Genomic DNA, 26,720 nt, shown 5'->3' on the forward strand with positions numbered 1-26,720 from the left:
TTTTGGGTTCGTCTCACAAGAACCTGACAATGTTGGGGCTCAGCTCTGAGTACAGCTCAGCTGAGCAAGGAAGGAGTTAATCACTGCTAGTTAACTTCTTGGGTGGAGGGGGGTGTATACATTATACAGCCATCTATATAGCGAAGAAGAGGCCCAGAACAGCAAAAGATAGTAAGTATCACTTTCTTCACTGTATACATCATACAGCCATATAGATGGCTGTATTATGTATACACCCCACTCCGCCCAAGGAGTTAACAAGTGCTGCTCAGCGGCGCTTATTAATTCCTTCTTTGCTGGGCCATTGCATAGTGCTCAGCCCAGTAAGATGTGAGAGTAAACCAGCGGATTCGTTGGTTTACTGTGACAAAAGAGTTAAGTAGCGCTGCACAGCACTGCCGGTTTACTGCGAACCGAACACTTTCAGAAAGTTTCGGAAAGCTCGCTCAATCCTATTCACAAACATACAATAAAGTATATGAGAAGACGTACATGTGTATAGCTGTACACAGCAGCTGCATCTCTCTGTAGAATTTTACCGATGTTGCGGAGGTTTTCGTCGACAGTAGCATTTTCCTCTTTATTATTTATCTCACTCAGGATTCCATCCACACGGTCTTTAATTTTCTCTTGCTCTTTTGTGATGTTCTTAGAGATAACCTGAAGTATAGAAGGGCGTTTCATTGTGCAGAAGTTAATGCTTTAATGGGCAATTGATGATATAAGTTGTGAATTAAATGGAGAAGCTAAATTACTATACAGAACCTACATCAACAGACAACACAAGGTCAAGTTCTAAGCATGTGCTTTTTCAGCATAAGGTAGTGTTTTCCAAATAGCGTGCCTCCAGCTGTTGCAAAACTACAACTCCCAGCATGCCCAGACAGCCAAAGGCTGTCTGGGCATGCTAGGAGTTGTAGGTTTGCAACGGCTGGTGACACACTGTTTTGAAAATGCCGCCATTCCGGATCCACTCACAAAATTTGTTTTAACTTTCCAGGTCCACTGTTGCAAAAACTATATCAAAAATAGATTGCAGAGGGTGTCCTGTATCTGTTCTGCAAAATCTGTATTCATTAGAAGTTAAGTCTTCCCAGCAGGTCGCCCCCCCCCGCGATCAGACTTATCCCCGGTATCTGCAGTACTCCTTTAACCGTTCAATGTTTCTGCAAATTCCGCTAGGAAATGCATTGCTGTCTAAGGAGACAGTGCCTTGGGATATTGATGAAGTACAGGTTTGGACAGAACTAGTTTGGTCCGAACCAAAACTTTTTGCCAAAGTTCGGCCACACAACAGAACTTTTGAAAAGTTAATTTCTCTCTAGCCATAAGCTTTTCTATATCAGACATATTAAAGTGACAAGACATAAGCACAACCTAAAACATGCCAAGCTAATTGCCCGGGAATGGTTGATCAATAATGAAGCTGAAAGTTGCATTCCTTCTGCAGTTACTGTCTTTATTTTTATCACTACTAAGCAATGGATTGTGAACAGCTGTGTTGGGTCATTCCCCACATGGGAAGAAAAAAAAAAATAGATTTCCCAACACAACCAAAGTCTTTATTTAGTAATGTAAAACATTTTAGCAGAGCGGAAAAGTTAAACATCCTCCTAAAATGCTGACAGTGAATTCAGTTCAGCGCATTAAAGAATATATCTGTAATGTGGACATAACTTTATTTAACCCCATAACAAATTCAGATTTGTGGGTATTCATTTTCCCTCCTCTCCTTCTAAGGGTCTATTCACACGGCCGGAATTTCCACACCAATTCTGCTTCCTTGGGTGGTTTCTGGCTTGTGCGGATTTTGTGTAGAATTGGTGTGGAATTTGTGGAGAAATTCAGAAGTGTGAAATCCCATAGAAGTCTATTAGGCTTTCATTTAGGGCGGAATTCCGCAAGCGGAAATTCCGCTCGTGTGAATAGACCTTAAGAGTCACAACTCTTTTATTTGTCCATCTACAGAACCATATGAGGACTTGTTTTATTGTTAACCATAAAATAGGGGAAGTCTATAAGCAATCATCAGATTGCTCATTCAGGACTCTCCAGTTTATTGGGAAGAGGCACCATGTGAAAATTAAAATAAGGTAGTCAGCACTCCGTCCAAGATAATGCGGTGCTGCAGCAATGTAAATAGCTTGTAAGAAAGGTAATGCCCAGCACTCACTTCTGCGTTGCGGCTCCCACCCAGAGCCTTTCTCAATTGAGCTGTAATTATGAAAGGCTCTGGGTGGGAGCCTCAACGCGTCTTTACAAGCAGCTGCAATGCCATCTATTGTGGGAATTAATCACATTAAACTTTTTGCCAAAGTTTGGCCAAACAACAGACCCGAACTTTTGAAAAGTTAATTTCTCTCTAGCCATAAGCTTTTCTATATCAGACATATTAAAGTAACAAGACATAAGCACAACCTAAAACATGCCAACCTAATATATAACACAGCTGGAAACATGTAGACAATCTGGTCAGGGGGGGGGACACCAAAGGAAAATGCATTGGGCACTGTGTAGTAGGTGCAACTGGTGATAATTGTGACAGAGCAGATCACATTGCTTAAAACCCCCTGGGGAAGCTTATGACTCAATAAAAGACTAAAATATAAATACTCAATAAAACATTTAATTTGGAATAGTAAAAAAATATATATATATTTCTAAATTAGTGACAAAGTTCTGGCTCTTTAAGGAAGAGAGCCCTGATTCAGACTGGAGTTGGCAGCAGTAAAGGACCACTATCTTGACAGCTCTGTGCGACTTCCTGCTTCTAAGCTGGGAGAGGCCATTGTGTTGGGGGGGAGACTGTGGAGATCTGCTGTCTTATTTTAGGCTGGATATTATTTCACAAGCAGAAATGTAAGATGTATATTATGTGTACAATAGGTGTGGCTGCTGCATGCTGGCTATGTGCGAGAGACTAATTTACCTATTGCAAGCAGCTATGTGCTCTCCTAACAGATTAACCCCTTTTAAGCAGCTGTTTCTTCCTCTCAGTTGGTACCACCCAGAGAAGAAGAGTCAGAAAATAATTTTACTCAATTTTCCTTTCTTTCTCTCTCTGCTATACTGAAAATATGTTGTGATACTGAAGGAAATCATTCAATTTGCTACTGAATTCATCTATCATTTATTGCATTTTTCTCAGAACTAATAGGCCTTCTTTAAATCTGTGTAATAGATTTCTATAACCCAAATCTCTCTGCAATGATCTAAATATTATAAGAGGATGTCAACTGGATTTTCATGTTAATAAAGTCGATTGTCGTCTTACTTCAGCCTGTTCACATGATCTCTGATGTCACATCCCTCAGGCGACACAAATTGATGGAGTGCAATCTAATTTGTGTTTCATGTAGTCTAAATGTTGACATGACTAAATGAGTTTCAATGTAAACAAATGAGAATACATTCTAAGAAAACAAACCGGGCTGCTATGTGCAAAAAGAATACAATAATAGCCACTACTCAATGTCAGACAGCTGCTGCAAAGCAAATAAGAACACACATTAAATATGTGGTACTGCTTGGAAGGGGCCTTGTTTTGCACTTATTTTTGCAAGTAAAATACAACATATCAAAAATGTAAAACAGGTATTTTTTTATAAAGTACTTATGTTATTTCTTTGCTTCTAACATAGCATTTTATACAATACACGGATAAAAGGAATTTATATGAATGGAAGAACTATTAGGCAATAGGCACATCTGTAGTGCAGTTACAGCTGTACTATCATTCTTACCTCTTGAAGTAACTCTTGAAACCAAACATCTGCAATGCTGCCTGGGGAATGTTATTCATGCCATGTGTGCCTCCTTTAAGATGTAAACTTACCTCTTCCAGTTTCTCGACGCGACCAACGATTTTTGTAGTGACACTGTGCAGCTTCAGTAGATCTAGCCCATAGAAGGCCCCTTCCAACATTTCTATAATAGTTGAGAGCTGGAGAAGAACACATATTAGTAGTAGCATTAACATATTAGTACTGAAAGCTGGAATCAATAAGCAACATTCATAAAGTAAGACTTATAGGGCTATTACAATGGCATTTTTACGGTTTTCTGCTAAATTTGCAGTAAACTTTCACGAAGACATTACGATGGTGTGACTAACAACAAGAGTGTTTATAAAGTTTAAATGGGCATTGTCAGAATCATAAACTATTGATATGTCGTACATCTTGGCATTAACATTAACCTTTCTAATATACTTAATAAAAATGAGATCTCCTTTTTATAGAAATCATAGCTTATAAAAATTTTTAAAAAAAAAGACCACTAGGGGTCCCCATACCATCCAGGACATAATCCTGTCCGGCTGCAACATCATCTTTGTCCCAGCTGAAGCATAGGCAGAAACAAAGTCCAGGGAGTGAGGTTGGGACTAGCACTCCTCTGTGCTCACTCCTGTCCTATCAGGCTGCAGCATGAAAACAGAGAGGAGGGGGTTGCAGAGCAGCCTGCAGTGATTGGATGAAGAGACCCAACACATCAAACTAAGGGAGGAAGTGAATGCATGCTGAGTGAGGGCGGGCTCAGTGGTTGCCTGGGACAAACAGTGGATGTCAAAATGAGTGAGCAGCAAAACTGAGGGATTTGTGAGACAAATACAGAAGCTAGACACATAGAAAAGACGTGTAAAGCATCTGCATGACCTAGTGAGTAACATATAAAAGCAGTATTTTTTTCTGAATTGACAGGTATGCTTTAAGGGATTTGTGGACTCTCTTGATCCTGCAAGAGAATGAAGGAATGTTAGATCTATGTTGGAAGAAGTGCTAAATGGATGTTTACTTGAAATCTACCATGTTAAACTTCAGGGACTAAGAGGAGGTTTATTCTTAAAACAATGCTTTGGGCACCATTGGAGTTTGCTTTGCCCCTGTATGTAACAATGGGGCAATGATGAAAATCATCTTAGCTCAAATGTCAAATGTATCATTATATACAATAAATGGATTTGCTTAGTTTTAACAACATTTAACAAAGCCAACAGGAGCAGTAGACACACTGGGTCACCAATGTTTTTGAATGGGGGGCTCATCTGGGGAGCAAAATCTAACAGATTGTGCCTTCTTCACCCTTTAAGGGGTACTCCACTGCCCCAGCATACAGAACATTTTGTTCTGAACGCTGGGTGCAGGCTGCGTGGGTCATGCCGTCACGGTCACGCCCCTCGCGCCATCACGTCACTCCCCCTCAATGCAAGTCTATTGGAGGGGGAGTGGCGGACACCCCCCCTCCCATTGACTTGCATTGAGGGGGGTATGGTGTGACGTCACAAGGGGGCGTAGCCATGACATCACAACCCCCGCAGAACGCACCCAACGTTCTGAACAAAATGTTCCGAATGCTGGGGCAGTGGAGTACCCCTTTAAACCCTGTGAGGGGTTGTGGACCTTCCCACAGGGAATTCCCAGGTCACTAGCATTGAAGTAGACTCTATTAGGTAAAACAGGTAAAAAAAACATTTGAATTTTGATGAGGAAGCCTCACTCATTTTTGCAGAGAAATTCCACATCAGATTTTGCCTTTGAAACCATCTATTATTGATTTCAATGGGAAACCTCGTAAAAATTTGTGGTTATTCAAAGTTCCCTTTTACAACATTTTACAAAATACATGCAACTTTTCCATGGGGGTATCTGCATGAAATCAAAATCAGGCACAGCACAGCAGATTCCACTCAGATTTTGCGTGAACGTGTCTTAAACAATGTCTGACATATAAATGGAACGTAGGTACTTGATGAGGGTACCACGGTGTTAGGCAAGAATTATAGTCAGTCTACGGGTCTAGAAGGTACAAACAACATTGAGCCAAAAGAGCTAGTCTTTTCAGACAGCAGGAACCATAGGGGCCGTCTGGCCCCAGAGCAGTGTGGGAAGAGTTCTTAAAAAGGTGTGGTACATATGGATTGGTTAAAGTCTATAATGCATTGTTGGTTTAAAGGGGTACTCCCCTGCCCCAGCGTTCAGAACATTTAGTTCCGAATGCTGTGTGTGGGCTGTGGGGTCATGACATCAAGGCCATGCCCCCTCAATGCAAGTCTATGGGAGAGGGCGTACGCCCCTTCCCAAAGACTTGCATTGAGGCGGTGTGGTGTGATGTCGCAAGGGGGCGTGGCCGTGATGTCATGACCCCGCAGCCCGCATCCAGCTTTCAGAACTAAATGTTCTGAACGCTGGGACAGGGCAGTACCTCTTTAAGAGGCCAGGAGCCAGGGCATACAGGTAACTGATACCAGAAAGGAGAATGCTGGATTGCTGCTGCCTGACATGAATCATGGGAAGTAGACATGAGGTAAAATAAGACAATAAAAGATGCAAATGTGTTATTTGTATAGATACTGCGTAAATCAGCCTTGAATTCATGCATGAGTATAAATAATAGGAAATAATACCTTGAAGCCATTTTTCTCAGTTTCCCTAAGCTTTTTGAGCCGAAAATCTCCCTCGCATGGATTTAGGGCAGACGGTGGGGCCACACATGCACACTTGCAGTCTGGACCAGACGTTATGGTCTCCACTGTGTAGAAGTCCTCTGGCTGGGAAACTCCATTCCTAGATCGTTCACATGAGTCTCTATTCAATGGCTTTACAACACACTTGCACTTGCAATTCGATCCCTCTGATATGGCTTTTACCTTGTCATAATCTCCCAGCAACTGTGAATAGAGATAAAAAATTTAATTAGTTCAGGACTTCCACATAAATAAGTTTTTCACTAGTATAGTTAAAGGGGTACTCTGCCCGTAGACATTTTATCCACTATCCAAAGGATAGGGGATAGGATGTCTGATTGGGGGCCCTCGAGATGTAGGCTGTGGCACCCTAGACATCCATTGCACGGAGCGAACTTCACTCCCGTGCCAGATGACTGGCGATGCGGGGCGGAGGCTAGTGAAGACACGGTCACGCCCTGCTCGGGATATCACGGCCATGCCCCCTCAATGCAAGTCTATGGGAGGGGGCGTGACGGCCGTCACGCTCCCTCCCATAGACCTGCATTGTGGGGACATGGCTGTGATGTCACGAGCAGGGCGTGGCCGTGACGTCACGAGCCTCCGGCTCTGCACCCAACACTCTAAACAAACGTCGGGTGCAGCAGGGAGATCGCGGGGGTCCCCAGCGACGGGACCCCAGCGATCAGACATCTTATCCCCTATAATTTGGATAGGGGGTAAGATGTCTAGAGGCGGAGTACCCCTTTAAGGAAGGGAAATCTCTGGGGTTAGACCAAAAGATGTATAAAATGTGCTAGATCACAGGAAATAAGCCTGTGGCTGTATATAACCATTACTAATCAAACATGAATAGGAAATACTGTACATAGTTCATAACTACTCAAATAGTATGTACCAAACATATATTTCCCTTGTACCGTAATAACAACAATCTATCAACCGTAATAACACAAGTTCCTGTTTGATCTACTTTGCTTGATTTGTGCAGACACTCGTTGGAAGGAAAAATGAGTGACAGCTAATAAGTCTAAAGTCTAATAAAAAAAGGATTTTTTCCTTTGAAAAATGTTTTTCTAAATATTAAGCTATCAGTACAATGGAGCCTTTGATCCCAAGATGGAGCCATGTTAAAAGCAATTTTCTCATGTTGAAAAAAAAAAAAATCTAATACCTCATATTTACCTTCTTCTTTATCAAAAGAATGAAATGATTATTATTATTATTATGAAATAAAGAGAACAAAAATATAAGATTAACTGTAGCTGTGACTTTTCTAAACCCCATGGTAAAAAGTCAGTTTTTTTACACACAATTTTGCAAACCACTTTTTTACAATTTAAAGGGGTTATCCAGGAAAATAAAAAATTTTAATATATCAACTGGCTCTAGAAAGTTAAACAGGTTTGTAAATTACTTCTATTAAAAAATCTTAATCCTTTCAGTACTTATGAGCTGCTGAAGTTGAGTTGTTCTTTTCTGTCTAAGTGCTCTCTGATGTCACGTTTCTTGGGAACTGTCCAGAGTAGAAGTAAATCCCCATAGCAAACCTCTTCTACTCTGTGCAGTTCCCGAGACAAGCAGAGATGTCAGCAGAGAGCACTGTTTCCAGACAGAAAAGAACAACTCAACTTCAGCAGCTGATAATTTTTGGAAGGATTAAGATTTTTTTTATAAAAGTAATTTACAAATCTGTTTAACGTTCTGGAGCCAGTTGATATAAAAAATTTTTTTCCTGGAATACCTCTTAAAATGTGAGAGAGGGGAGGAGTAGCACTGTTGGGAAATGTATTTATGTGGAAAAATTTGCAAAATGTTTAGCAGGTATGCCATCCGTGCCAAGGGGGGATGATGGAGATAGGACGAGGGCTCTGCACCTGCCTTGCATGCGATTTTCGGGACGACTTGTGACACCAAAAGAAATACAAATCCATATCTTACTTACATCCCCTGTTTTCCAGCTGAATCAAAGTTTGACTTTCATACCAAATACAAGAATTTGTTCACCAGAAACTGTACGTGGTAAAATATTTTTAAAGGAGTACTCAGCTGCCCCAGGGGGTCATGATGTCACAGCAACACTCCCTCGTGACGTCACACCATGCCCCCTCAGTGCAAATCTATGGGAGGGGGAGTGGCAGCTGCATTGACTTGCATTGAGGAGGCCCGGCTTGATGTCACGAGGGGAGTGGCTGTGACGTAACGAAGCCTGCATCCAGCATTCGGAACTAAATGTTCTGAACGCTGGGGCAGTGGAGTACCCCTTTAAGCATTGTGCCTTCAGGTATGTACTGTGGACGGAAGTCTTTAGGGTCCATTCACACTACGGTATTTCCATCCAGTGGAGACCTTGAGGGCGGCGACTAGGACCACGTGGACATTGCTGGTCCCCATAGCTGGCAATGCCCTTTCTCTCGGGAATTACTCCAAAAGAATGAACATGTTCATTCTTTCAGCGGGTGAATTTGAGCAGCCGAAAGCCGCTGATATTTCATAGTGTGCACTTTACAGTGGAATTCTATTGACAGCAATGGGACCCTGCTGCATCGGAATATCCGGGTAGAATCTCTCTGCTCCGAAATTCCGTAGTGTGCATATATGGTGAACACTATTGCTCGGCTTTATCTGTGCTGTGACCATGCTGAACCCAAAACCTTCTGCTGATCTGTTTTTTTCCCTTGATTATCTTTATCCCAGTGATAGTTTCCATTAAAGGGGTACTCCACTGCCCCAGGGTCCGGAACATTTAGTTCCGAATGCTTGGTATGGGCTGCGGGGTTCATGATGTCACACCACGCCCCCTCAATGCAGGTCTATAGGAGGGTGTCACGCCCCCTCCCATAGACTTGCATTGAGGGGGTGTGATGTCATGACCCCCGCACCCAGCGTTCTGAACTAAACATTCTAGATGCTGGGGCAGTGGAGTACACCTTTAAGAATGGTATTTAATCGAGCGGATGGTTGTAAACCAAGGCTCTTTTAGGGCTTGTAAACTATGGCACAGATCTGAAATCAGTAAGGAATAGAATGTAGCACAGATGAAGTAGGATTTTTAATTCGCCTACATTAATTTTTCTACCCTTAGCTCCTCATGTTTCTACCCTTTATGACTTTTCTATGGATCATCTATATTTATTCTGTTGACCTCAATCCTTTCAGGTAATCAGGTATGAGAAAAAGGTAGGAGTGGGATGAAAAACCGTACGGGTATCCTCTGTGAGGAGCGTCGTCACCTGAGTGGATCTCCAGGTGTGAAGAGATATAGGTGGTATGCAGGCCAGCAGAGTTCTTGACGGAGCCTTGCCAGAGGTCCGTAGCGTAGTAATGTAAATAGTAGAGAAAAATGCACTACAGTGACGCTCCCACCAGTTGGGATGAAGATGTAAGCAATACATTGCATTGTAATTAGCATAATACAATGGTAACAGGAAAAAACATACATATATTGTCAAGGGGAAAATATCATGGCAGAAGGGTGCATAAAGGTTAAAAAGTCTGCAGAACAAAAACATGAAAGAATTTAAATAAATGCGCTAAGATATGGTAGTCTTTTAACCAATCCGGTGGGCAACAATTCCGCAGCCAATCAGTGTCGGATTCTTGGAATGACGTCACAGGTGTGGATGGAGGCACTGACAAGTTTTCAACTGGTTGCTGGTTGGCCAATGGTTGAGGTCGAAGGACTTCATTCCATTGGTCGACAGTGTCAATCAGGAGTGTTGTCAGTCCTTTCAGGTCAGTGCGTATTGACTTTGTAATTAACAGTGGAATATGAAAAACAAAAAGAGGGACAATGCGCCAGAGGGACAATGCGCCCGTCTCTGTGCCGTTACTTCCAACCAACAGGGGGATAGGCTGCTCACAAAAAGAAATGTGCTCACCTGGTGATGTTATGCTGAGAGCATAACATCTATAGTCGCTTCAGGAGCCCAACTGGTGTGGGTCAATGGTCACGGTGTGCTGCCTGGATCCTCCCGTTGGCAGGACGGTCTACGTGAAGCATTCAGTGAAGTGAAGAAACGATCCTGTTACGGCGCTCACCCGTCGGGCAGAATGGATGTCACAAGCCGATAGTAAGTGAAGGCATACTTTATTTTCAACGTAAAATGGGACTACGCGTTGCGAAGGGACACGCTCCCCTCTTCCTCAGGTCTAAACCTAATAAGACTAGTAGGCCAGGTGGCAATTTATAGACGGGAAAAACCCGCGAAAATCGGCAGTTGGTGTCATTTAAACATAATCATTAAAAAGCTTATATACACAATCCAAGTGAAGAAATACAAATCAAGCATACATAGCATACATAAAATGTGTACATAAATAAAGAATAGTCAAGCAATAAAAACTAAAAATACAGTGGACCTGAGTACTTAGAATCAGGCAGGGGTAGTAGATACCTGCAGGCACCAACAATCTCAGTATCAAAACAACAAAAACAGATGGACAGCCACAAAGCTAAGCAGCTATATGTTGGGCAGTGTTGTGGATGGGGGACGCCAGTGAGTACCACACAAAGTCAAGGTCCTCGGAAGTTAAGGGTAGCAGGGTTTTCACCGTATAACTTCAGTAGCTTCATTTAGACCCATAGGATGGAGGGTTTGCAAGGTATAGATCCAAAACATCTCTTTTTTATTTAATACAGCAGATCTATTATCAGTGCTCACCGGAATCTGTTTGATTGGTATGATTGTAATCGGATTCGTGGCATCCTTGTGATGGATGCTAATATGCCGAGACAGACTATTGTAAAAGAAAACCTTTCTTGATGTTGGTCCTATGCTGATTGAGGCGTAGGTGCAAAGGTTGAGTCGTCCGACCAACGTACTGTTTATTGCATACACAAGTGATCAAATAGATGACGTGTGAAGTTTGACAGTCCATATGGGATTTGAGATGGAAAATAGCCCCCGTGGTTGTGCTGGTAATGGCTGACTGTTTGTGACAGATGATAGTGCAGCAAAGGGCGGGGCCCCCTCCCATAGACTTGCATTGAGGGGGTGTGGTGTGACATCATGAGGGGGCATGGCCGTGAGGTCACGACCCCCGCCGCCTGCACCCAGCGTTCTAAATGAACGCCGGGTGCTGCACATAGGTTGTGGGGGTCCCAGTAGATAGGGGATTAGATGTCTAGGGGCGGAGTACCCCTTTAAGGTAGCTCCTTCTTTGGGTGATGTCCTATTCAGACAGATTATGTTTCTAGTTAACATTTGGTTTCTAGATAGCATCTGCTTTCATTTACAGCTTTAAATCAAGTAGAGTTTATGATAAATAACAATTATATTTCATTTACTGTGTGGGAAAAACATACGTCAGCGACCTGATGGCTGCTCAACAAACCTTTAAACTCCCCCCAAATTAAAGCCTAAACAATGCAACCATAATATTTCTTCTCAATAATGTAAAAAGTCACTTTCCCGGGAGGTATAATATTTCAGCAAGTCTTATTTGCCTGGAAAATTGTCTCTGGCTCCAATGGTTTAGTGTGTATTTGGATTTCTTTATTGTCTCTTCAAGACTTGGCAATGTCTATAAACTGGTTAACCACATATTGTACTAAAGTGCAGTGTTGTCCCACTGAACTACAGCAAACAGGGATGCTGGGATCAGCAAAATGGGAACATGTCATTTGTAAATCTGTTCCACGGAGCAATTTATGTCTCTTTCTCTCACTATAGAGATGTTACTATTAAAATGGTAGGCAGCATTGCAATTACGGCATGCCTAGTATCCACAAGTATAAAACCAGGCTGTAATGTCCTTATGTCTGTATTTTGTATTTTCTGCTTTTGGTCCTGTTCAGACATTAGGCTTTTGTCTGAAGAGTTTCTGTATTTAATTCTCTCTGGTTTGGGAATAGTTAATGCTTCCAGCCTATGGGATCCCTGGTGGAGTTATTTAGACCCTATCTCTGCTGGAACTCTCTGCTGGTTATTAGACCTGTAGTCTGACCATGTCTGGCTTATTAGCTATGTCTGAGCACATTTATTTTGAGTTTTTCAATCCTGATATATATAGATTTTAGCTTGCTTTGTTTGAGTACTTCATGGGGTTTTGGTATTCTTGTGTTTGTTCTGCATATGCTTTGTGTTGCTTAGTCCGTATTCACACTGTGCGTTTGTCAGTCCTGTTTTGACCTTGTTTGATCCTGGATCTTCTAGGATAGAATCCTGTTCTGAGCCTTGAGATAATCCGTCTATCTGGGAGTGAGTGTGTCTTGTGTCTGTACACATGTTTGCTTGTATTTAGGATTTCTGTTTTCTCCAAGGCTAGTATCCTGATCCCTCTGTGGAGTGCCCACTCGCTAGGAGTCTATTTGGCTTTGGTATTGATGTTCCTCCATGATTGTAGTGGGGTGTCTAGTGTGTTCCTTGTTCTGAGTTCAGTGTGAACAGTGGTCTTGATTTCCTGACCCATTTAGTTTTCTTACATTCAGTTAACCTGTCCATCCCCTGCAACTCCTGGTTTTGTCTGCTGTATGCTTATCCTCATATCTAGTCTTGTTCATATATTCATATTTGCCTTTAACCCCTTAAGGACGGACCCATTTTTTACCTTAATGACCAGGCCCTTTTGTTTTTATTTGATTGGGTCTCTTTAAATGGTAATAACTGATTCTGAGACAGTTTTTTCATGACATATTGTACTTTATATAAGTGGTGATTTTTTGTTGACACATGCAGAATTTTTTGTGAAAAACTCCAAAATATTGTGAAAAACTTTCTGGTGTTTTTTTGAATATTTTTTTATGGTGTACACTGTGTGGAAAAAGTGATGTTATATTTATTCTGTGGGTCAGTACGATTATGGCGATACCCATTTTATATAGCTTTCTATGTTCCTTTTCTGAGCAAAATTCTTTTTCTGCCATTCATTTTCCAACAGCCGTAACTTTTTTTATTTTTTGAGTGGGGGCTTATTTTTGCGGGATGAGCTGTACTTTTTATTGGTATCATTTTTGTGATACATGCTACCTTTTCATCTTTTTTATTCTGCTTTTTTACCAAAATTGGCAAATTTTGCCCATTTTCTTTTACAGCGTTCACCATGTTGGATAATTTAAATCATAGTTTTGTAGTACACATCATTAGGGATGAGGCAATACCTATTATGTATATGATTTTTGTTTTGATCTTTTTGATGATAATACAGGGCTTTTATTTTTACTTTTACTTTTATTGAAGAACTTTTTATTTTATTTTTTTACACATTTTACAGGGTATACTATTGTCACGAACCGGCAGGACTGGTAGTGGATCCTCTAGACCAGAGAGGCGATGGCATGGGCCGCACCAGGGGAACGGAGTCTAAGGGACTACTGGTCTTCACCAGGTCCAGGGCAAAGCGGGATGGACTTGCTGCGGCAGGTAGCCCCCAGGTCGTTCCACCAATAGCGGCTCGACCTCTCTGGCAGCTGATATGGCGAAGTACACAGGGAGCAGGCAAAGGCGTAGTCGGACGTAGCAAAGGTCAGGGCAGGCGGCAAGGGTTCACAGGTGAGTAGACGGTAGCTACAAGGAAAGCTACAAGGAAGGCACAAAGATCCGGCAATGGCAGGAAGGGGCAGGCAACTTTTATTTGGAAGAAGCAGGGGTCATTAGCCAGCGCACCAATCAATTGTGCGCTGGCCCTTTAAATTTACTGAAGGTGGCGCGCGCACACCCTAGAGAGCCGGGCCGCGCGCAACGAGAAGCATAGAGTGTCGGCGCAGGGAACGAGGTGCCGGGTAAGATAGACTGGGACACGGCTCGTGAGCGGGGACCAGCCGCCATGGCAGCCGTGGCCCCGACACAAGGGATCCCGTGCTCCCGGTCAGTGTGCCTGAGCGGGAGGCACCGGGATCCCAAGGAGCTGACCGCATAGGGCTCTCCAGAATTTGGAGACATACTGCACCCCACGATCTGAGACAATATGTTGGGGTAGGCCATGGAGGCGGAAGATGTGTTGAAAAAACTGTTTGGCCAACTCGGGTGCAGAGGGAAGGCCGGGCAGGGGCACAAAGTGAGCCATCTTGGAGAAGCGGTCTACGGTGACCCAAATAACGGAGTTGCCACGGGAGGAGGGAAGATCTGTAACAAAGTCCATGGCGATATGAGACCAGGGAATTTCTGGAACAGGTAGAGGTAAGAGGAGGCCTGTAGGTCTCAGGCGAGGCGATTTATCTCGGGCGCAAACCATACAGGCTTTGACGAAATCCAAGACATCCTTTTCAAGAGAAGGCCACCAGTACATTTGGGAGATTAGTTGGAGAGATTTCTGCACCCCAGGATGACCAGCAAAATGAGAAGCGTGGCCCCACTTGAGAATTTGCACCCGGTGACGTGGAGACACGTAGGATTTGCCAGGAGGAAGATGGCTCAGGTCCACAGGAGCGACGGCAATAAGATGTTCAGGAGGGATAATATGTTGAGGTGTTATCTCGTCGCCCACCACATCAGAAGAGCGAGACAGAGAGTTGGCCTAATGTTCTTAGAAGCCGGACGGAAATGGATCTCAAAATTGAAACGGGCGAAGAGCAAAGACCAGTGAGCCTGACGAGGATTTAGTCTCTGAGCAGACTGGAGGTAGGCCAGGTTCTTGTGGTCCGTAAAGATATTCACAGGATGAGTGGCTCCCTCGAGAAGATGTCTCCATTCCTCCAGAGCTAATTTAATAGCCAGCAATTCTCTGTCCCTGGGAGAGAATGTTTTCGAAAAGAAGCCACAAGTTAAGGTCTTGCCCGTGGGAGATTTCTGTGTGAGCACAGCTCCGGTTCCCACCATTCCCACTTCAAGAGAGAAGGGCTTGGTTGAATCAGGTCTAGAGAGAACCGGTGCTGAGGCAAAGGCGACCTTCAGAGACTGGAAGGCTTCTTCAGCTTGGAAAGGCCAGGATTTAGGGTTGGCACCCTTTTTGGTCAAAGCCACAATAGGGGACACCAGAGTGGAATAATGAGGGATGAATTGCCTGTAGTAATTGGCGAATCCCAAAAACCTTTGTGTGGCTCAGAGTCCAGAGGGGCGTGGCCAATCCAGAACCGCCGAGAGCTTGGCGGGGTCCATTTGAAGTCCTTGAGCAGAGATAATGTAACCCAGGAAATGCAGGGAGGACTGCTCAAAAAGACATTTTTCGATCTTGGCGTATAGACGATTTCTCCTCAAACGAGTGAGTACTTGTCGCACATGGACCCGGTGTTGGTCCAAATTGGAGGAGAAGACAAGTATGTCATCCAAGTATACGACCACACTGGAGTAGAGCAAGTCCCTGAATATATCATTAACGAATTCCTGGAAGACGGCTGGTGCGTTACAGAGGCCGAAAGGCATCACCAGGTACTCAAAATGGCCGTCTCTTGTGTTAAAGGCGGTTTTCCCCTCGTCGCCCTTGTGGATACGGACCAAATTATAAGCCCCTCGAAGATCCAATTTGGTGAAAATCTTTTCCCCTCGGAGACGATCAAATAACTCAGAGATTAGGGGTAGAGGGTAACGGTTCTTGATGGTAATCTTATTGAGTCCTCTGTAGTCTATGCAGGGGCGGAGGGAGCCGTCCTTTTTGGTCACGAAGAAGAAACCTACCTCAGCAGGAGAAGAAGACTTCCTTATGAATCCTCTCTGTAGGTTCTCACGAATATAATCGGACATGGCAAGCGTCTCAGGAGGTGAGAAAGGATAAATTCTACCCCGGGGTGGAGTAGAACCAGGCATTAGGTAGATCAGACAATCATAGGATCTGTGAGGAGGAAGGACCTCGGCTTGTTTTTTGCAGAAGACATCCGCAAAGGAATGGTATGGCTTAGGCAGTCCAGGAGGCGGACCAACTTGTGGGACCTGCTTGACAGGAGCAGGCTTGAGACACCGGTCCGAACAGGAGGGACCCCAATGCAGGATCTCACCGGTGGACCAGTTCAGGACAGGACTATGACGTTGTAGCCACGGCAGACCCAGGAGGAGTTCGGAGGAGCAGAAGGGAAGGACAAGGAACTCTAGAGTCTCTGTATGAAAAATTCCAATATCCATCTGCAGTGGCAGGGTACGGAACTGCACAGTGGCAGAGAGTCTCTCACCGTTAACCGTAGAAATGAAGATCGGTTTAGTTAGACGGGTAACCGGAATGCGGTACTTATCGACCATGGAGGCGTGAATGAAGTTGCCAGCTGAACCGGAATCCAAAAAGGCTGCCGCGGAGAAGAAGGACTTGGAAGGGAGGAACAGCTGTACGGATATGATGAGACGTAGAGAGGAGGAATCCACACCTAGCAATGCCTCTCCCACGTTTACTAGGTGCGAGCGTTTCCCGAACGCGGTGGACGGAGAGGACAGTCTCGTAGGAAGTGCTCAGTACTGGCGCAGTATAGACTCAAGTTCTCATCTCTGCGACGGCTTCGTTCTTGCGGAGTCAGGCGTGACCAATCCACCTGCATGGCTTCCACGGCGGGAGGCCCAGAAAGAGGTTGAGGTGGACGCTGAAAAACGGGAGCCAGACGAGGGTAGCGTCTAGGTTGAGCCTTTCCCTTTTATAGAAGGAGCTCCTCTTGTCTCTCGGTGAAACGCTTGTTGATTCTAGTGGCCAGCAAGATGAGGTCACTAAGGGTGGAAGGTAGCTCACGTGCAGCCAGAACGTCCTTTATTTCACTGTTAAGTCCCTTCTTGAATGTGGCACAAAGGGCTTTATTGTTCCAGTTCAGTTCGGAGGCTAAGGTGCGAAACTGAATGGCATAGTCACCCACGGTAGAGCGTCTTTGGGTCAAGTTTAGGAAGGCAGTCTCTGCGGAGGTAACCCGGGCGGGTTCCTCGAAAACATGCTGGAACTCTGGCAGAAGCTCTGGACGGAAGAGGTGGCTGGATCAGCGCGGTCCCATAGCGGTGTAGCCCAGGCCAGGGCCTTCCCGGAGAGCAGACTGAGGATAAAGGATACCTTGGCTCGCTCAGAAGGAAATTGGTCAGACAGTAGCTTGAGGTGGAGAGAGCACTGTGACAGGAACCCTTGGCACAGCTTAGGATCTCCGTCATACTTGTCTGGCAGAGACAGACGGATTCTGGATCCTGTGGCAACTGCAGGAGGAGGAGATGCAGCAGATGCAGACGGAGGAGCTGGCTGTTGCTGAGAAGGCAGGAGCTGCTGCAACATGGCGGTTAATTGGGCCAGCTGCTGACCTTGCTGGGCCACAATGGAGGTGAGGTCCGCTAGGCTTGGCAAAGGAACATCAGCGGGATCCATGGCCGGATCTTACTGTCACGAACCGTCAGGACCAGAGAGGCGATGGCACGGGCTATACCAGGGGAATGGAGTCTAAGGAACTAGTGGTCTTCACCAGCTGTGGCAGGTAGCCCCAGGTCGTTCCCCCAATAGCAGCTGAACCTCTCTGGCAGCTGATATGGCGAAGTACACAGGGAGCAGGCAAAGGCATAGTCGGACGTAGCAAAGGTCAGGGCAGGCGGCAAGGGTTCACAGGCGAGTAGACGGTAGCAACAGGCAAGGAGATACAGGCTACAAGGAACGCTTTCTCAGAGGCACAAGGCACAAAGATCCGGCAAGGGCAGGAAGCGGCAGGCAACTTTTATTTGGAAGGAGCAGGGGCCATTAGCCAGCGCACCAATCAATGGTGCGCTGGCCCTTTACATTTATTGAAGGTGGCGCGCGCGCGCCCTAGAGAGCGGGGCCGAGCGCGCCGGGAAGCAGAGAGTGTCGGCGCAGGGAACGAGGAGCCGGGTAAGATAGACTGGGACGCGGCGCGTGAGCGGGGACCAGCCGCCACGGCAGCCGCGTCCCTGACACAAGGGATCCCGTGCTCCCGGTCAGTGTGTCTGAGCGGGAGGCACCGGGATCTCGAGGAGAGGGGACGAGGAAGCGGGCGCTCTGGTCCGGAGTTGGGGACCGGAGCGCTCGCTGTGACAACTATGCTGCAATACATTTGTACTGCAACACAGTATAGCCTGTGCGATCCAGCCTCTGGCTGGACTTCACAGGCTTCCGTAGCAGGCATACAGGAGGTCATGATCTGACCTTCTGCTGCCATAGCAACCAACGGTGACCCGCGATCGCGCTCCCCCCTGTCAATACCATAGATGCTGTAATCAGGATTGATCACAGCATCTATGGGGTTATTGCTGCTGGGACCGGCGCGATCGTGGCTGCGGCTGGACTCCAACTGTGATTGACATCCCGCTCCCGCCGCCAATCTCCTGCGCTGCCCACGGCAGAGCAGGAGATCAGCAGGACGTATGCATATGTCCCGGCGCGCGAAAGTGTCAGGTGTTGGGACATATGCATACATACTATAGCGGGAAGGGGTTAATCTTGATCCTGGTTCTTGAACTGTTTGTTAGTATGCTATATCCTGCCTGGTATATCTGTTGGTTATTATATTTTCATTATGGTCCTGACTTGACTCGTACAGTTTGTTTTGTTTTGTTGACTTCGATGCCCATGCACTTTAGCGCAAGCAAGGGATCGGCTCCAAGTTGTCCACCTGTCATTAAGGGCGGATGGCCAAATAGGCAGGGAAAGTGGTGTTAGGGACAGCTTTAGGGCTCACTACTCCCTGCTCCAAGTTCATGACACAGGCCTCATCTGGAGATATCATCAAACAACACCTATCCAGTCACCGACATGTAAAACAGTTTATACTGTAATGATTGATGCTGAGAATGGTCAGGCTGAGTTTTCACAGTTAAAAAAGCATACCAGGATTTATATTTTATTTTTTGCTTATATAGTGCAGCATAGGCTAATATTAGAGAATAATACAAAGGTTCTCGTGTATGCTTTATACTTACCTGTTTTAGCTGGCAGCAGGCATGAGTTTTCAGTCATACTTATGCCAGTCATACTTCAGAACAGAAATTATTTTCTTATGCTGTCTAAATTTCACGTAAATTTTCTAGCTTTGAAGAGTAACATAGTAACATAGTTCCTAAGGTTGAAAAAAAGACCAGAGTCCCTCAAGTTCAACCTATATTCCTAATGAGTCCCTACTGAGTTGATCCAGAGGAATGCAAAAAACCTTCATACTATAGGTAAAAATTCCTTCCCGACTCCAAATATGGCATCAGAATAAATCCCTGGATCAATGTTCTGTCCCTATAATTCTAATATACATAGCCAGAAATGTTATTATTCTCCAAAAATGCATCCAGACCCTTTTAAATTATTTTACCGAGTTAACCACGACCACCTTCTCAGGCAGAGAATTCCATAGTCTCAGTCTGTGCTGGTGTAGAAACCTTCTTTCCTCTAGACGTAGAGGATGCCCCCTTGTTATAGATACAGTCCTGGGTATAAATAGATCATGGGAGAGATCTCTGTACTGTCCCCTGATATATTTATACATAGTTATTAGGTCTCCCCTAAGTCTTCTTTTTTCTAAACTAAATAACCCTAATTCTGATAATCTTTCTGGGTACTATAGTCCTCCCATTCCCCGTATTACTCTGGTTGCCCGTCTTTGAACCCACTCCAGCTCCACTATATCTTTCTTGTACACAGTATTCTATGTGTGGTCTAAGTAGTGATTTGTACAGCGGTAGAATTATTTCCTTGTCGTGGGCATCTATGCCCCTATTGATGCACCCCATGATTTTATTTGCCTTGGCAGCAGCTGCCCGACACTGGTCACTACAGCTAAATTTACTATTAACTAAGACTCCCAAGTCCTTTTCCACGTAAATCGTTCCAAGTGTTCTCCCATTTTATACATAATCCCAGCCCGGATTATTCTTCCCCATGTGCATTACGTTACATTAATCAGTGTTGAACCTCATCTGCCACTTCCCAGCCCAAACCTCCAACCTATCAAGATCCTTTTATAATAGTGCACTGTCCTCTATTGTGTTTACCGCTTTACAGAGTTTAGTATCATCTGCAAAGATTGCTACTTTACTATTCAACCCCTCTACAAGGTCATTAATGAATATATTAAATACAATAGGACCCAAGACTGACCCCTGTGGTCCCCACTAGTAACAGTCACCCAATCAGAATAAGTACCATTAATAACCACCCTCTGTTTCCTATTACTGAGCCAGTTATATACCCACTTACACACATTCTCCCCCAGTCCAAGAGAAGGGGTGAAGTCTCATCACTGCAGTTTACATTATGTGACCAACCTAATCACCTTACTAGACTCCAGCAACCAGAAGCCTAAACTCATGAGACTCATGAAGCTGGATTCACACTTCAGAATTTATGGCAAACAAAATCCGGCTGGCGATTATAAGTGCGGCCAGCGCCAACTGAATCAGTTGGCGCTAGGACCCCTCAGACATTGCCGTCCCCATAGATAGCAATGTCTGCTCAGTGCTTTCTGCCAGAACATTGAGCAGGTTCGATGTTCTGGCGGAATTATTTAATCAGAATTTTCTGTTGGAAATTCCGACCAGAACATTCAGTAGTGTGAATGGGTTACTGAAAAAAACATTATCCTGTATATTAACCTTCATGCAGCAGAATTTCCGACTGAAATTCCTGGCCAAAATTCCACTCAGAAATTCCGTAGTGTGATCCTGGCCTAAGTGGATTGGTGTCGGTTCACAATATGTGCAGATTTGATGCATTTTCTTATTCATAGTGTGTGTTTTTTTTTAAAGCAATATGGCTAGAAATATTGGCAGGAGTATAAAGTGATTTGACCTATAACCACAATTTAAGTGTTTTATAAAGATTTTACATCTTCAGGCTGTGTTCACATATACATTTTACAGATTTTTTTTTTACCACCTGTTGGCTGTTATTGCTGCAATTTTCCAACCTTGCTGTGAAAATTACATCTTTTTACTGTAATTTGCATACTCTTGGGAAACAACACAATTTTTGCAGTGACTTTTGGAAAATCGCAGCAAACAAACCCCACAATAAATAGCAAAAATGCAACGTTTGAAAATGAGACATGTATAACCACTACATAGCCTTATCCTATAGAGATAGCAGCAGCAGTAAACAGATAGAGCTGGAGGGGTCTATGAACTGCAAGGAGGGATCTGGATGTTGATGATGTCATTATTACAGAAAGTCAGCTGACCCAGGACTGACCACTTCCTCTAACACACATGACACAGTTACAGTTATGACACATATAAACACAGCTATGTCGGAATAAACGAAATGGTGCTGTAGGAGTAGTGATGCGACTAGTGATGTGAGTGTGCAACTTGGAATGCTTCTTTAAAGGGGTTGTTTGTTGTCTTTCTTCCAATGCCTGTCCATAGGTTGTGTCTAGCTTTGTCTCATAGCTCCATTGAAATGAACAGAGCTGAGCATTGATACTACACTGCTCAAAAAAATAAAGGGAACACAGATAACACATCCTAGATCTGAATGAATGAACTAATCGAATGGAATACTTTCGTCTTTACATAGCTGAATTTGCTGACAACAAAATCACACAAAAATTATCAACGGAAATCAAATTTATCAACACATGGAGGTTTGGATATGAAGTCACACTCAAAATCAGATTGGAAAACCACACTAAAGGCGGATCCAACTTTGATGTAATGTCTTTAAAACAAGTCAAAATGAGGCTCAGTAGTGTGTGTGGCCCCCACGTGCCCTTGTGACCTCCCTACAATGCCTGGGCATGCTCCTGATGAGGTGGTGGATGGTCTCCTGAAGGATGTCCTCCCAGACCTCGACTAAAGCATCCGCCAACTCCTGGACAGTCTGTGGTGCAAGGTGGTGTTGGTGGATGGAGCGAGACATGATGTCCCAGATGTGCTTAATCGGATTCAGGTCTGGGGAATGGGCGGGCCAGTCCATAGTATCAATGCCTTCCTCTTGCAGGAACTGCTGACACACTCCAGCCACATGAGGTCTAGCACTGTCTTGCATTAGGAGAAACCCAGGGCCAACAGCACCAGCATATGATCTCACAGGGGGTCTGAGGATCTCATCTCGGTACCTATTGGCAGTCAGGCTACCTCTGGCAAGCACAAGGAGGGCTGTGCGGCCCCCCCAAAGAAATACCACCCCACACCATTACTGACCCACCACCAAACTGGTCATGCTGGAGGATGTTACAGGCAGCAGAATGTTCTTCACAGCGTCTCCAGACTCTGTCACTTCTGTCACATGTGCTCAGTGTGAACCTGCTTTCATCTGTGAAGAGCGCAGGGCGTCAGTGGTGAATTTGCCAATCTTGGGGTTCTCTGGCAAATGCCAAACGTCCTGCACGGTGTTGGGCTGTAAGCACAACCCCCACCTGTGGTCCTTGGGCCCTTATACGACCCTCATGGAATCTGTTTTTGACCATTTGAGTGGACACATGCACATTTGTGGCCTGCTGGAGGTCATTTTGCAGGGCTCTGGCAGTGCTTCTCTGCTCCTCCTTGGACAAAGGCGGAGGTAGCGGTCCTGCTGCTGGGTTGTTGCCCTCCTACGGCCTCCTCCACGTCTCCTGATGTACCGTCCTGTCTCCTGGTAGCGCCTCCATGCTCTGGACACTATGCTGACAGACACAGCAAACTGCCGCATTGATGTGCCATCCTGGATGAGCTGCACTACCTAAGCCACTTGTGTGGGTTGTAGACTCCGTCTCATGCTACCACTAGAATGAAAGCACCGCCAGCATTCAAAAGTGACCAAAACATCAGCCAGGAAGCATAGGAACTGAGAAGTGGTGGTGACCTGCAGAACCACTCCTTTATTGGCGGTGTCTTGCTAATTGCCTATAATTTCCATCTGTTGTCTGTTCCATTTGCACAACACCATGTGAAATTGATTGTCAATCGGTGTTGCTTCCTGAGTGGACAGTATGATTTCACAGAAGTGTGATTAACTTGAAGCTACATTGTATTGTTTAAGTGTTCCCTTTATTTTTTTGAGCAGTGTACTTACAGTACATGTGGATAGGTGTGATGGTATTTTTATATTAACAACAAAAAGAAACAGCAATGTTTTTTTCAGAATCCTGGACAAATCTTACTTAACCCCTTAGGGACTATTCACACAGGTGGAATTCCGCCTCAAATGAAAGCCCAATAGACTTCTGTGGGAATCCACACTTCTGAATTTGGGGAGGTTATGGGGGTGATGAAAGGGGGGGGGGTTATGGGAGGTGCAGGGGGGTGTTATGGGGGTGATGAGGTGCATGGGGGGGGTTATGGGGGTGATGAGAGGGGGGGTTATGGGGGTAATGAGAGGTGCAGGGGGAGGTTATGGGGGTGATGAGAGGGGGGTGTTATGGGGGTGATGAGAGGGGGTGTTATAGGGGTGGTGAGAGGGGGTGTTATGGGGGTGATGAGAGGTGCAGGGGGTGTTATGTGGGTGATGAGAGATGCAGGGGGTGTTATGGGGGTGATGAGAGGGGGGTTATGGGGGTGATGAGAGATGCAGGGGGGTTATGAGGGTGATGAGAGGGGGGTTATGGGGGTGATGAGAGATGCAGGGGGGTTATGGGGGTGATGAGAGGGGGGTTATGGGGGTAATGAGAGATGCAGGGGGTTAAGGGGGTGATGAGAGATGCAGGGGGGTTATGGGGGTGATGAGAGGTGCAGGGGGGTGTTATGGGGGTGATGAGAGGTGCAGGGGGTGTTATGGGGTGATGAGAGATGCAGGGGGTGTTATGGGGGTGGTGAGAGATGCAGGGGGGTTATAGTAGTGATGAGGAGAGATGTGGGGGGGTTATAGTAGTGATGAGGAGAGATGCGGGGGGTTATAGTAGTGATGAGGAGAGATGCGGGGGGGTTATAGTAGTGATAAGGAGAGGTGCAGGGGGGTTATAGTAGTGATGAGAGGTGCGGGGGTTATATTAGTGATGAGCAGAGCTGCGGGGGGTTATAGTAGTGATGAGGAGAGGTTTGGCGGGGGTTCTGGGGGTGATGAGGAATGATGAGGACACAGAGGATAAGAGGTATTATATTTAGTGGGTATAGTGTGTGGCAGGATTATATTTAGTGGGTACAGTGTGTGGCAGTATTATATTCAGGGTACAGTGTGTGGCAGTATTATATTCAGGGTACAGTGTGTGGCAGGATTATATTTAGTGGGTACAGTGTATAGCAGTATTATATTCAGGGTACAGTATATAGCAGTATTATATTCAGGGTACAGTGTGTGGCAGGATTATATTTAGTGGGCACAGTGTATAGCAGTATTATATTCAGGGTACAGTGTATAGCAGTATTATATTCAGGGTACGGTGTGTGGCAGGAATATATTTAGTGGGCACAGTGTATAGCAGTATTATATTCAGGGTACAGTGTGTGGCAGTATTATATTTAGTGGGTACAGTGTGTGGCAGTATTATATTCAGGGTACAGTGTGTGGCAGTATTATATTCAGGGTACAGTGTGTGGCAGTATTATATTCAGGGTACGGTGTGTGGCAGGATTATATTTAGTGAGCACAGTGTATAGCAGTATTACATTCAGGGTACAGTGTGTGGCAGAATTATATTTAGTGGGTACAGTGTATGGCAGTATTATATTCAGGGTACAGTGTGGGGCAGTATTTTATTTAGGGTACACTTTCTGGCAAGGTTATAATGATTACTGTCTTCATGCAGAGGATGAGGATCTGCTGACAAAGTGAGGAGCCAATGATGTCCGGATGTCAGACTCTGCAGAGAAGATGGAGCTGGAGGAAGACCTGGTCTCTGGACTAGTGTTGAGCGGCATAGGCCATATTCGAATTCGCGAATATTCGCGAATATATGGGCGAATATTCGTCATATTTGCGAATATTCGCATATTCGTAATAGTCTCGTTTTATTTTCGCATATGCGAATATTCGCGCATGCGAAAATTAACATATACGAAAATTTGCATATACAAAAATTAACATATGCCAAAATTCGCATATACGAAAATTAGCACATGCAAATTTTCGCATATGCGAAAATTCGCACACCAGTCTCACACAGTAGTATTAGAGCCTTCTTACACCACATAAGCTGGAAGCAGAGAGGGGTGATCACTGTGATGTGAACTGTGAAAAAAAAAAAAAAAAGAATATTCGTAATTACGAATATATAGCGCTATATTCGTGAATATTCGCGAATTCGTGAATATGCGATATTCGCAAATAAAATTCGAATTGCGAATATTCGCGAGCAACACTACTCTGGACCAGATGAAGAAGAAAAGATAACAGAGAAGATATCACTCAAGTCAGAAGACGTCACTCAGGTCACTGATATAATTATGTGTTCTGAATGCCCCATCAGAGCTGTAGTCACTTGTAAGTTCTGCAGAGATGATGGGTTAAACTGTGTCCAATCTTTGTCTCTCCAGCTGTTACAAAACTACAACTCCCAGTGCCAGAGGCTCTCCAGACATGATGGGAGTTTTAGCTTTTCAACAGCTGGAGAACCACTTCAACCGAGGTGATCGGTGGGGGTCTCAGCAGTCAGACCCCCACCAAAAAAATTAGCTGCTTATATTAAAATGCCCGGGCCTTGGAAGGGGAGGGGGAGAGGGGGAGCCATTAAAGGAGTAGTCTGGTGAGAAATAACTTATCCTCTATCCAAGGATAGGGGATAAGTTATAGATCGCGGGGGGTCTGAGCATTGGGCCCCTTGTGATCTCCTGCACGGGGCCCCGGCAGTTTGCCGGAAGCTGATGTCTGTACCCCGCAGGAAGCCGCGGCCGGCACACCCCCTCCATGAATGCTCTAATCTAATTAGAAATATATAAATCTAGAAGATAAAATAAAATTGGGGGCAGGGCACGAGAGTTTGGGGGGGGGGCGGGGCAGGCCTTAAGTTGTTTAAGGGGACCCGAAATTTCTGATGGCAGCCCTGCCCCATTAGATTCAATGAGGTCCATTGGGTGCATTGGTATTCATGTATTAGATCTGGTACTGCTATTTTCTTTGAAACAGAACAGTGATGTGAATGAAGCCTTACTCCCAAGGGTCACTTAGGGCTCGTTCACATATGTCCGACGTCAGTCATCTTTTCCCTCTATTTCTTGCTAAAAAGCACCAGAGGGAAACTGATGCTAGAACTGATCCCATTCATTTGAATGGAACAGTTCACATTCATCCGCTGTCTTAATTTGGATGGCGGATGGTTGGACTACAACTGATTGCAACGGATGAATGTCGTCATCAATTGTGACATCAGTTGCGTTGAGATTTTGTCTGGTTTCACATATGCCCGATGCCAGACAAATGTGAGCTTAGCCTTACTTTTTCTTGCAACTGTAAAGGAAAACAGTTTCTTTGAGCAATAGAGGCCACAACAGAAATTGCTGCTTGTAAAACAATGGCAGCAAGATATTACAATACAGTACAGTGGTCTCTCATATTACAATATTAAAGGGATACTCCACTGCTCAGC

General features: G+C 44.9%; 1 protein-coding gene across 2 annotated transcripts in view; it reads right to left on the bottom strand.

Annotated features, from left to right (window-relative positions):
- OLFML2B (olfactomedin like 2B) overlaps window positions 1-26,720 on the bottom strand; it is a 185,655-nt gene that overhangs the window by 70,825 nt on the left and 88,110 nt on the right. The window contains exons 4-7 of one of the 2 annotated variants that reach the window (XM_056523569.1): window positions 6,647-6,667; window positions 6,404-6,563; window positions 3,836-3,943; window positions 493-660 (exon numbers count right to left, since the gene is read on the bottom strand). In XM_056523569.1, the coding sequence (XP_056379544.1) occupies window positions 493-660; window positions 3,836-3,943; window positions 6,404-6,563; window positions 6,647-6,667 (457 nt within the window). Of the gene's footprint in view, window positions 1-492; window positions 661-3,835; window positions 3,944-6,403; window positions 6,668-26,720 lie in introns of both variants that reach the window. The other variant, XM_056523568.1, reaches the window with a different exon arrangement.

Source organism: Hyla sarda, chromosome 6 (genome assembly GCF_029499605.1).
Source record: "Hyla sarda isolate aHylSar1 chromosome 6, aHylSar1.hap1, whole genome shotgun sequence".
Lineage (NCBI taxonomy): Eukaryota > Metazoa > Chordata > Amphibia > Anura > Hylidae > Hyla > Hyla sarda.